Consider the following 13,471-nt stretch of genomic DNA (forward strand, 5'->3'; position numbering starts at 1 on the left):
CTGGCCCTGAAAGATGATGTGATTTGAGCAGGGGGAACTTAGAGGACATCTCCAAAGTATCAGTTTCTGTTTCTCATGCCTTCAGAATCTACTTTTCCCTTTTTCTTCACGTAAGAGCATTCTTAGCAATTCCAGACAAGTCCAGCTGTGGTTAATTTGTCATGAAGAAAATAATATCAAACAGCACAGCACTAGGGAAACAAACAACGCAGTGCAGAGCCTGCCCCTAATTGACTGATGAAAGGAAAATTAGGGTTGCCTCAAGAAACAATTTCTGTAGCAATGGCAATGGAGAGGAAGCTGTGCCGCAAAGCACGGATGACCCACCAGAATACTCTGGCGTATGAATCGCAGAGCTCACCAATTTGGGACACAGCATGGGCTGGGGTCAAGCCCAGCACTGTGCTGTGGGATGGAGGTAAGCTTCTTTCTCCCCTAAAGAGAAGCAAAATTTGATGCTGTAATTTATAGCATTTTCTACAAATTAGCCTTGCATAGCTTTTCTTTTAGTTGTGAAACAAGATCACACGTCAGCTTAAGGATTGATTTAACTTTAGACTGGTCTACTTTTAAAAATATTTCCTTAGCAAAATCATACAGAAGACTTCCATGAAAGAGTTTCTGCCCGACAGAAAAACTTCTGTGGGTGCTATGGGTAATACAGGCGTGGTGGCAATCACTAACACCATGTTTTCCTTTTTTGATGCGTAAGGCTGCTAGTTTCAAAAGTGACTAATGTTATGGTGTGTGTGTTTAAAATTTTATATGATTGATTAGACATGCCTTAAGGAAAGCTTGTTTTTGTCAAAAGAAGCCCACTACAGGAATCTTGGGGTGGGAGACTACGCACTCCCAAGCTGCTAGCTGCTTTTGACAGCCTTACTCATGTACATGAGTGTATGGCAGATCTCTGTGTACCTTTCGTCTGCTTGTTAGGAAGGCCACAAAAAAGCAAAACCAAATTCCTGGCAGCTAAATCGTGAACAAATGTTACTCCTAATTTGGTGTAGTACAAAATTAACAGTTTACAGATTTTAATAGCCCTTAGAAGAAAGAAAGAAAAAAAAAAAAAAAGAAAACAAGGAAGAAAAACATACACACACACACACTCAAAAGCCCTGCAAAAACAAACAAAAAAACCCCCCAAACTCCTGATTCTGGACATGAATCTTGGGAAATACAGAAGCCATCCATTTTCATAGCTATGTGTGTGTGGGCACACGTTTCCCAAGCCACGCTGCCACTGTGGCTTAACTATTGCTCCGTGAAGGCCTGCTGCTAATGGGAATTCAGCACCCAGATAGGAGCCCGTTTTCTCATAGCACATGGGACTGTGGCTGCCTTCATTTCTGTGTTTTAGACTGATAGTCTTTTCAAAGGCAATGCACACATCCCTGCTTTTGGCAAAGTTTTGATCACCAGCTATGAACAAGTCTGACTCAGAAAAAAGGCAGGACTGACAAGATTTCCTCCACACTGCCTGTCTTACTCAACTTTTTCAGCAGCTATTCCTGAAATAAGTAGAAAGACCAGTCCCTAAGCAGCCTCTGTCATAATGAGTGGCCTCTTCATCATTTTCCCTGGTTTATTTTACCAGTAGTCTAGAGAACTGGATTATAGAAGTTGCCTTAAGGGTAAGAGAAATACAGTTGTGATGCGTAAGACACCAATTGACCCAGAGATGGATGTGTCTCAAGGCAACATGGCATATTTTTATACGCCTGAACATTTGGAAATAAATTTCACAGCACAAGTTTTGGGGAGGACAAAAGTTAGGAGGCTCTGTGGAGCGGACGTATTTCAGGTATTTGTAAGTTAAAAAGACAGTGTATCAGAGACATGACAAGGGACAAAATAAACTGGAAGGAAAAGCAATGCATGGAAAATGTGGCACTGAGCATAAAGTTGGTCACTCTGCTGCTTAGCAAAAATATTATTCTTTCTTTTCTGTCTTTCTTTCTGGGGAAGTCTGGAGCTTTCTATTGAAACCTACTGAAGCGTTGCTACGTTTGAAGCATTTTCTGGTATTCAGCTTTCTACTGTAGAAATTAAAATTTGCCAAGGAGAGGAAAATATACTCTGTTATTGTTGCTGTTGTTGACAGGTTTTGGTAGGAAATCTCTCTTTCCCTACCTTCACTGGGGAATGAAAAGCCTGCACTTCGCATACAACTAGAGCAAAAGATAAACAAGGAGAATGACAAAATCAGACAAGTCAAAGTATCCTGATTTGTTTATTTTCTAGTCTTTGGTGCTTCTTCTTCTTAGCCTTTTGTCATTTATTTTAATACTTGTCAGGGCTCTTTTTTCAAGATATCAGCTTTTCACCCAGGGATTCCCATTACATTTTCACAAAGGTTAGCATGATGTGGATTTGACTGGCAGAAGGTTAAGGGTTACAGCATATGCCAGTCACTGCAGACAAACAAATGGAAACCAGGGTCATTTGGGCAACCCTCTGCTGTGGCAAATGACAGGAGAGCCCAAGCAAGAGGGAACAAGTATTCAGTGTAAAAGCAAAGCCCATGATGGAAGACATGGGTACACAACCATCTTGAAAATCCTCATAGTTAGCACTCTTGCTATCTGACTGAAGCCAGGGACTACCTGTAGGCCCTGACTAGTGTTGTTGCTGAAGGCTGCTAGTTTTGCTCTGTGCTGACTTACCAGCCTAAACAGGACTACATAACTGCGAGATAAACCTGGGCTGTCCTCCCCAGCTTAACCTCAAGGATGTGCTTTATGGCCTGACTAGGTCCGGATTGGCAAAGCCAGGTGCCCATAGTCAAAAAGGCGGCAGCGCACTTTGATGGAAACAGCACTGTTTCTTAAGAAAGCATCTGGGCTCAATCTGGTAAGGACAGAACTGATGTGACAGTGTCAGAGAGACAGGGACTGACGCCACCAGGGTGACATTTTAAATATACTCTTAGATGGTTTATTTGCAAAGAATGAGCACAGAAGTTCTCCCAGAGACGAAGAAATCCACCTGCTCCAGAGATGTAGCTATAGCAACCTCCACAAGATTACACTGCTAATCTGCAGGTGTTGAAGAGGCATAGATAGATGTTGTTGAGTAATTTGGCTCCAAATAGATACTTTGATCTGCATAACAGCTTGCATTTATATTCCAAATATGGATCATTTCCAGGTCTACAGCTCTTTCTTATAAAAGCAACACTCCCATTCTTTACTTTCTAAAACTTGCCTGTGCTATCTAATAAGCCTGACAGCTCCATTACTTTTGGATGGGGAAGGAGTGGGAGAAAAGAAAAACCATTTCATTGCCAAAATTTCCCAAAATATTTCTTGTATCTTTTATCCATGTGATTCGTCAATGGCAACAAAACCAAACAGAAGAGAATAGATGTTCCAATTTCCTATACGCATAGTGCACTTGATGAATCAATTGCAGAAGCAGCAGAGACTGTCTATCCTATGTCTATCCACATCAGTGACAGTCTCCAAACGCACCACATCGGATCGTGCTTCATTAGCAGCTGCAACACTGTTAAAGACATCAAGCTAACGTCTGCCTTGCTTTATTCTCCACAAGACATCACTGAACTTGGTGGGGATGCCTGGGATGGAAGTCAAGGCAGAATATGGCTCATCATCAAACAGCACTAAAGTACTTTTGATAAGTAAAATCTGCAATGTACTGATTCAATGAAAGGAAGGAATTCAATAGCTCCAAGAGAAAAAAGTGACCCTTCATTTTATTCCTGTTAATCTGCTGGAGCACTCTTTTAGGAGGGAGTTCAGTCACACACTCAGCTTTTCATGAAGGCTGGTTAAGGACATTTTATGTAGCCCCTAAAACCTGTATTGCTTGCCCCTTCTCTTCTCTTTATCTTCTATTTCTTTGCCAACTGAACATCCCACAGCCTCATTACTCCCCTCGCTTCTAGAAACAGCCTGTCCTGCCTTGTTTCCTGCTGCTGCTTCATTTATATCTTTGCAGATCGCTTCATAATCACATAATTTATTTACCTGAATGATTTTTCTGTATTAAAGAACTGCAAGTCAAAAGTCAGAAGCTTGCCTTTCACACAAACTGCATGCATGTGACAGTGTAGTTGCCCATGGAACAGACACCTGCTGCTTTTCCCATGGGACCCCGCCTTGCCTCTCTGCTTGGATTCCAGCCCTTACAGCAGCTCTACCTCATCACCAAATTCAGAAATTTCTCCTTCTGTCCCCCAGTTTTGAACAGATTGCTCTTTGCTACTCCCTGTCAACTATGTGTCCCAGTCTGAAATTGCAATCCCCTTGTCAGTAAGATAGCATTAATTACAGTCTTAACTTTAAATGCTTTATTAATTAGATCTTCCACCAATTACTCCATTACCTTGCCTGAGATTGGTACCAAGTTGGACTGTATTTACCTGGGTGATTTCATTTGCCTTGTTTTACTCAATATTGACAAGGACCTTTGCAGGTTTCCACACTATTTTGTTATCTATTAAAAATGTACATAAAGAAGCTAAAAATATCCTATATCAACTCTTCCATGACTCTTGGGGGCTGCTTTTTTGGACCTTACGATTTTGATAATGTTTAACCTTGGCACAAGTTGTTCAGTGTCTTTCCTAGTTATTAATGTCCAAAAATACATTATTCTAGCAGAATACAGAAGTAATTGTTGAACTATTTTGCCTCTTTCTTCAACGTTACTAATGACTTCCTTTCTCCAGTTAGTAATGAGCCTATGACACTGATAGTTTTTTCTGCTATTACTTTCAAGAAACACTTCTTCCAAAACGTAGCCAGATCAGCCATGGATTTTATTCTGATGTCTTTAGTATCCTTTATCAATTTTCTACACTTCATAAGCTCTTATTTATATGGATCTTTATTACCTCTTTCTTTTTCCCATATGTTGCATATTGCTTTTTAATTTGTTATTCTTGCCTTCATTCTTCCGCTGAAAGAGAATAGGCTTTTCACCAATATTGTTCTACTCCTTCACAGAGAAGTAATGTCTTTTTGGCCGCTTAATGTGCACTCCTTCCTCATATTATTTTTCGCACTCATTTACATTTCTATGTTTGCTTCTGACATTATGCTTCTACTGTCTTTGTAACATTCTCCAGTTTAGAAGATCAACGCTTTTATCTACCAAGTGTGTATGGTGTCCTAAGTCACATTTCTTGTCAGGCAGTGACAACTGTCCCCAAGCAGCCTATGTTTTCTGTACCAACAGTTTTCCTTGCTGTACATCCCACTGCCTAAGGAAGATACTGGTCTGCACCTGGGCTGGGGCAGCAAAGCATCTGAGGAACATCAGTTTGGATTCAGTAGGCCATTTACATCAGATTTCTTACCGCCAGTGAATATTTTCAACTCCTCCTGCTTGCTGCCATGTTGATCTGTGCCTTGCTGTCATGTTGGTCCCATAGAAAACAAGGACTCTTGGCAGCCTGTGTCACAGTGGTTCTTGGTTGCAGTGCACTCTGAGGTTGGAGAAGGTCTCTGGTCAAGGGAACCCCTGGTCCACCTCACCCCATGGGACCCTAGGGGAAAGAGGCTGGCTCAGAGGGCAGGACAATCACAACCGCAATGAACGCTCAGTCTTTTGCCACAAATGCAAAACCTATCTTTCCTCTCAAATTGCTTTTGGGTTGTATTGCTTGCAGACAAGCAAAATTGCTTTTCATGAAGCAAAATAGCATCTCGGTTATCTAGTTGAGTGGGAGATATCACATATTGCTGAAGGAAAATCTTAACTTCCTCTCCCTATGCGCATGCCAACTCATAACAGAAATAGTTCTAGCTAGAAAAATATTACTTTAGGAATCAAAATCAGCAATTTTTCATGTTTGGATATGTTGTTTTTCACCTTGCTTAGCACTTCAAGTGCAAGGTCATGTGGCAAATCATTATATCAGCAATGTTTATCCCCCTTTGAAGAACTCCATCAAGAATTGATTTGAAAAAGTAGTGCCTATTTCTTTTTCTTGACAACAACTCCATTATTCAGAATCTATTTATGCAAAATGATTTGCTGTGAGAAATCTTCATTTTAATTGTAGGCAGCAACCATTTTGAGGAAAAAGCCAATATTCTTCAAGGAGAAACAATCTTTTAAAATGATGATATTAGCACCCCCACTCCTATGAATTATCAGGGAAATATGGTACAGAAGAGACCTCTGGAGACACCCAGGCAAAGCTCCCTCTTGGAGGTAGAGCAACACCAGTACCAGCTTAGGCCATGCTGTGCACTCACACACAGACTTCTGTTTATCTTTCTGGATGTGCACACACATAGAGTACATTACAACTTCTACTAGCCTTCACTATTTTTAGCAGTTTTAAAAACCTTATGCAGGTGCTGTATTTTAAAAATACAGCTTCTAACACCAGCTGTTTTCACTCAGCAAAGTGTTTTATCCAGAAGATTAGATTACAAACCCCGGGGAAGAAAGCAACTTAAATACATTGTACAGCAGGTAAAGTGCTTTGGGCTCTGCATTGTGTCATTAGGACCAATATGAGAAAGCAGCAAGACTTATCTTAATCTTGCTGATCGTCTCAATTAACACAGTCCCCACAGTGTCCTCCTTAATATCTAATCCCCATGGTTTCTTGTTCTATGTATTTTGCACTGATAATGTTCTTTATCAGATCATTGCTGAGGGTACGGAAGTATGTATTAAATGAGTGAGGATATGGCAGTTATTGAGAGGAGTCACGTGCCTAATTAGCATGGAAATTAGGTGATGGACTATTAAGTCTTTCATGCAAAGGAAAGCAATGTACTAGATACAGACTCTTACAATAATAAAAAAAAGGAAAATAAATAAATAAAGGAAAAAGGGAAAAGCACACAGGAAAGGAGTCTAATTATAAACAGAATTCAGAAGCAATGCCATTCAAAACAACCTGTCTACTCCTGGCAAACGCTTTCATCATACAGAAATAACTTTCCATACACAGCAACATAAGTAAGTAATGAAAAAGAGGGGGGCTGTCTTCTCACAGCTCACACATCCAAGAAGTAGTGAAATTATCTCTGTGCTTATGGGACTTTTCCTTATCCGTGAAGGCAGTCTTGACTCCCAAGTGCATTCCTCAGTCACATGAGGACAAATAAAGACAAAGATTCAGATCCAAGGATGTTGATGAAATGATGATCTTTATCTTTCCAGCCAGTTCCACAAATTCTGCCTACAATAAAGACTGCTGTAATTAAAAAATAAAATAAAATTGCCAAGGGAGAAAGTATCAGAGTTTAGGATGTTGACAGCCTTCAAGTACTGATGAACAGTGCCAGCAGAAGTAATCCCCCATCCGTAATTTCTTCCTGTTATCTGATGTGCCATCTGAAGCTCTGGGTGCCCTTTGACAGGTGTCCCAGAGCCAGGCTGCTGTTGTCAGCAAATGCAGCTGTCACAGGCAAGAGCAGTGGCTGGCCGCTGCCTCCTCAATGCACACGCTGCCACCAAACTTCATCTCAAGGATCTCATTCCTGTCGGTATGGATTTTCTCTTCTTTTAAGTCTCATGATGAGAGTTGACAACTTGGTGACTGCTTCAGTTTGGGGTTTTTTTGCTTCTCTCTTTCATTGCTGTTTCTACCACCCCAGCCTACCTCCAACATGCAACGCGTGGGATTGTGTTTTGAGAAGGGTGGAGAGTGAAATGCTCATTTTGAATGGATTTTAATTAAAGACTCACATGAGTTCTTAAACATTTTGTCTGGATCTGTTTTTTAAACCAGTTGAGCACTTGCACTTCTCTGGTAACTGCTATGAAGCAGAGCAGCTGAGGCTTTGACAGTGAATGGCTGCCTCAAAGAGTTTTGCCTCGCCTCTGTCCTCTACCAAAATTTTAAGTAATGTACAGCTATTTCTGAGATGGGAAACCTGCTTTGTCTTTTATATTACCTTTCCTGACTATGTTACAGTAACACGCCAAAACAGTACATGAAGGAAATATTCCTGGAGGAAGAATGTCCTTTACTAGTGAAGATGCAAATGCATTTAGTAATATCCCATCCCTACTACTTACTATGCAAAGGAAGCTTCATTTGCATTGCTGTGGTTTAAATGTAGATGGTCTAAGATAAGCCATTGTCTGATGTCCGTAAATATTGATGAGCACTTGGGGATCCTGTATGGAACCATCTGTTTCTTTTCTGTCATCATCTGAGCTGTGTGCTAGCAGAGAAGTCAGTGGAGTTTCTTGGAGAAAAACACACATCTTTGTTTAGTAAGTGATAGCAAAAAGGAGTGAAGAAAGTTAGGAAAGAGAATTTCAAGATGAATAATGAATCAAGCCGGATTGGAGGCTCACGAACCTCCACTAGAGATATGACTTACGGGCAGCCTCCCATCCTCATACTCCCTGAGCTCAAAGGATGCTTTGTAGCAGCGACATCTCTGTGCAGTGCCTGCCTGCTGGCGCCCACTCCAGCCATGGAGTCCCCTGGTGAAGCAGGGTGGGCAGCAGCTACCTAGGTTGCTCCTCTCCTGCAGGTCATTGGGCAGAGAATGTGCCAACAAAAATGACAGGGTAGATTAATGGCCACTTCCTGCCTCCAGAAGACATCAGCAAGTCTAGTGAATTGCATTAATCTCATCTATTGTGAAAAGATCTTGTCACTTCTCTCCACTTTTTTCTTTTTCCCACTAATGGGAGTTTCAGCATTCCTGTTTTAGATGCCTCAGTGAAGTGCCTGAAGTCAAAAGGAAGGGAGCTAGAACATCAGCCTGCATCTGTTGCCTTCTGCAGAGTTGTCATCAGTCATCTTGTCTGCAGTAGCAGGTAAGGGACAGTACCACCCAAAATGCAGCCCCAGAATGAGGAGACAGCTTCCCCAACTGCACTATGACAAGGTCATCTCCTTGAGATCCAGTTTCTCCAATTCTGAGAAAAACATTTACTGTTTCAATTTATTTTCTGTTTTAAAGTATTCCATAAGTGCTATGGTTTATTATTCTAATGTGACTGTAAAATCATGATGTCTTTATTGCAAAATGATCTTTAAAACATGAAGCATTAGGATGGTGACTGAAATCATTAGTATCAAATTGTTCTGCTTTTGCCCTGTCACATTGATACTTCAAAGCAAAATTGTCTCGTGGGTGTTTATAAGATCTCATAAGGATAACTTGTCTTTCCAAACCTTCTTTAGGGGAGGAGGGGAAGAAGCCCCCAGACACTTTCTTAATGAATAAGGGCTAGAGGGTTCTGCCTATTTAAATCTAAGGCTCTCTTTTAAAATTTAGATTCTGAACCAGCTAACAATCAGCTTGATGAAAATGAGCCTCTGGTTGTTTGGAAGATGCCCCCACTCCTCAAACCTACCCAAGGCTGTTGCAGTCACTGAGATGCTGTGAGATGGTGACTATGTGGTCCCAGCATTCCCACTGCCTAAAGAAGCAAAGCAGAGGTCTCCCTACCTATCTTATCTGATTTACAGACTATATTCCTACTAAGTTAACAGGGGTTGGAATTCTCCTCCTCTGCCTTCTTTCAGACTGGGATGCATCTCAAAATCATGTTTCTTCTTCTGGCAGAAAATCCAGGTGAAACTTCGACAGATAAGGTGAGTGCATTTTGCTATGTGGAGGCACAGCATGAGCAGCTTTCCTCCATCAACAGATCCATAGGGGCAGCCTCATCACTCTCCTTCAACTTGTCATTCATGGATCTTCCCTCTTGTACACATTTTGCAGTTCATGCACATGCTTATGTTGCCAGCTTTTGACCCAACAAAAGCACAAGGGGGAAAGCTTTCTGTTTCTGCTCACTACATCTTGGTTTCAGAGAAGTATCTTTTTGCTATACTGTGGTATGTAGGTCTGGGAGACACAAGAACATTGGTGAATTTATGTATACAATGTCAGAAGTGAAGGCTGACAAAGGAAAAACTAATACTGTTTCTCTTTTACTCTGATTGAGTGTAACTACTTGCTAGCTTTATGGCAAACCGGTTCATTAGCATTTAAATCGATTCTTAAATATTTTCCTTGAAATTTGGAGCAATATAAGCCTTAAATCCAGGACTGGTAATGTTGTGATTTTTATGTCTAATTTTAGATTTAATTTTTGGTCTGATAAATTGCAATTATATAGCCATGCAATTTCAGAGTACTACTTTTAAATGCACAAATTTGTGTTTAGCCTTTAATGAGTAAAATAATAAAATAAAAAGGAAGAAGTCATTACCTTATGTCCATATGCAAAATGACAGCAAACCTTGAAATTCTTGGTGATAAAACCCTCATACATTCCAGCTACACAGCTTACAAATTAAAAGCCTAGACAAAGATGTAACTGTGTACAGGACATAAAATATCAACAGAAAAATGATCTACATAATCCTGTAAATTCAATGTCATAGGCTTCAGCGTGCAGATACTTGCATTGTTCCTAACTTTACAAATGCAAGGGGTTGGACGGATGACCTCCATCCAGTCTCTGCCCACATCTTACGACATTCAGTGGTGTACAATCAATGAATGCACAGATGTTATAGTTATGAGGTATACCAGAGAGCTAGGCTATATAGTTATTACACTAAAGCAGAAAAGATAGGATGCTTACCCATATCCTGGGCTCACTTATTAAACTCCAGCAGAGTGGAACTCCAGAAAGGAACCTTCCCTACTGGTAGTCAGCTCTTAAATGGGTCTAGGAGAGGTGGAGCCAGGCTCAACTCCTTCTGGCAGCACAGGAGAATTGCCTTCACCTGTGCTCCTCTGGCTGACTCATTGCTCACCTCAGGTGATCGACCAGAGGTTCAGGCTGTGGTTCAGCAGTTCTCATACAAGTGGTCACAACAGTCTCTCTCTTATAGTGCCTGCCCTACCAGCGCCTCTGGCTGGAGAGGAGCATAGGTGGGAACTGTAGTGAATGAGTCACATGCAATTATAGTATATAGATATTAGAAAATGCACCTTGTCTATCTCCGCTGTATACCTTGAGCCATTACTTTCTCTGCTAAATTTGGCAGCCTACCCCTCAGCACATAAAAGAAAAAAAGTTTCATACTGTTACAAAAACGCAAAACTAGCTATAAGGAAAATTTATTTGGCTTTTAAGTGACGTGTGAATGGAACATGTTTTACTCCATTTGTATTATTCTGTTAGTTAATCTCACCTCACGGATTGTAAAATCCTCATGAGTTTTGTGGTTGCAAGAGTTGCGGATTTTTTTCATCTGTGGTTTCTACAGCTGAGTAATCTGGTGCCTTTTCAATCACAACTAGAACTGGAAATCCTTCAGAGACTGACAAGTTAACAAATGGACATTAGCAATATTGTATTGCTCATCTGCCTTATGTTGTATTTTAATTAGATTGAGGAAGATAGAAAGGCTGCTTCTTCAGGTATAAGTTACTACAAGACCCTTGGGGGATAAAAAGAAACTGCTTAAGGGAAGGGACTGCTTATGCTATTAGTCACAGAAGGCTGACTTCTTTCAGTCCGGCCCAGTTGACAGATATTGCTAATGTTGTAAAAGAATCACCCCTTCACTCTCAAGTGTGCACTGTTTTAGATGATGGAGTTCCACAACATTGAGAATTGCACATCTTCTGTATTGCGTTAAAAAAGAAATGTTGCTTGAGAACATCCTTGTTGAGTATTAGTCCATAGTCCATTGGTCTTTGGTGTGAGAAAGGCTATCTCAAGGTCTGCGTGTTTCCTATCTCTTTTAGCAAGTACTGCTGCAGGAAATCTAGACATAGAAAGAAATTACTGTCACTGAATTTTACTTTATTAAACTAAATTTTCAATATGAAGACTGTGACTGCAAATTCTTTTTAGCAATAAAAGCTTGACTATGAACCTAATGTCACCAGTTCAGTAGAGCACATTTCACTAAGTGCTAAATTCACTTCTTTGCCAGGAATATATTTCTGTTCATTAAAACATTAGGCTACTTACACTGTTTTTGTACTGTATCAAAGGGGACACTGAGCAGCCTAGGGATTCACATTTGCTCTTCCACATTTCTTTTACAAGGCTCATTGTATTTGTAAAAATCACATTTCAAAAACTCAGAAAGTTGTGTGAAGAGACGAGGTTAAATCAAAAGCTTACAAGTAAATCCTTTTGATGCCATTTGAATTCATGGTTACATCCGGATGTCCCAGATCATTCAAATCTAATCTATGAGTCTGAACCTTTGAAAAAGATCTGCTCCCAGTGGGACTGTGAACTTTGCATCTTTGACCTACCTGTTATTTATTATGAAAGATCTTCATGAACCAAGCCCAAACCTTAGTACAGTCAACAAGAACAGCACCACAATAAATAAATAAATAAATAAATAAATAAATAAATAAATAAATAAATATAGGGACGTTCAGCCTCCAGAGAGTACAAATTGGCTTCTATTTTATGCTCACACTTCTATCTTTCGTCTTAAAACGTTTTTTAAGAATATTTTCCATGGTCTCATTGTCTGTTCCTTCAGTGACTACAAGCCCGATGAAACTTGATTGGGCTCCAGATTTTGTGAACTGTGTGGAATGTCATATTTTTCTTTTCTTTTTTTTTTTTTTTAATTTTTTAAAAAGGGTGCCATCTGAATAAGGTTAAAAAGAACCCTGCAAAGGCACAACTATGCATTAACACTAACACCATAATTCTGGGTGATACTGATTGTTGTGGGGGCCAAAAGGATTGCTCCTTCCTTGGTTTTAACCAGATGGCATCAGCTCTTCAAATATCTTTGTCAAATGGTTCTCAGATAGGAGCAAATTAGTTTTTTTAGTGCTAATGTTCCCCTCATCCAGAAATGTCTGACACTGCTTGAAAGGTGCTTCCTTTGCTGACAGCCCCAGGCAGAGGGCTGGGAAACAATTAAATAGGTCAAAGGAAAACTTGCCAATGTGCACGTCTCAATCTGAGACAAAGCAGATCCCTCAATGAATGTAGCCCGAGGATTAGGCTGAAAAAGGACTGTTACTACCTATCTAGATGATCTTGCTAATATCTCTTTATCTCAATGACTAAATTCTTTTATATCTTATACAGCTGGTGTCCCAAATGCATAAACCTTTTCTCCTGATAGCATATTAGATATGCACTTGAGGTACAACATCAGTAATGACTTTCTTCCAATATAATTATATTTTAATTGCGCATTTAAGACCAAATTTTTTCACGGTCTATCCCAACTTACACTCTTTGAAACCTTAATAATTTTAATTAAGTAGTAGTTGGTGTAAAATTTCTAGCTGTTGAATTTTGCATTAAAAATTTTCAATCCCTTAAACACGGATTTAATCTTCACAAGCACTGCAGTTAGTAGTGTGCTTGCTCATTTAGTCTTTCAGAGCAGTAACATGGACTTCGTGGAACATTGAGTCCTTTCAGACAGACGATATTAGGACAGAGCCCACCTTTAAAAGCTTCCCATTTGCTGTCAGTAAGTGAGGGATGTGTGCTGCAGGCCCTCACAGAATTTCCCTCTCATTAACATCAGTACCATTAGTGCTCCATTAGGATGGCT

At 40.2% G+C, this 13,471-nt stretch overlaps 1 protein-coding gene across 1 annotated transcript in view; it reads left to right on the forward strand.

Annotated features, from left to right (window-relative positions):
* Positions 1 to 282: 282 nt before the first annotated feature.
* The window catches only part of RMP24 (ribonuclease MRP subunit p24), a gene marked incomplete at its 5' end in the record, with an annotated part of 100,635 nt that continues 87,446 nt past the window's right edge, over positions 283 to 13,471 (forward strand). The window contains one exon of the mRNA XM_079533894.1: positions 283 to 418. Within this exon, the coding sequence (XP_079390020.1) occupies positions 283 to 418 (136 nt within the window). The remainder of the gene's footprint in view (positions 419 to 13,471) is intronic.

Source organism: Tetrao urogallus (genome assembly GCF_951394365.1).
Source record: "Tetrao urogallus genome assembly, chromosome: 3".
Taxonomy (NCBI): domain Eukaryota; kingdom Metazoa; phylum Chordata; class Aves; order Galliformes; family Phasianidae; genus Tetrao; species Tetrao urogallus.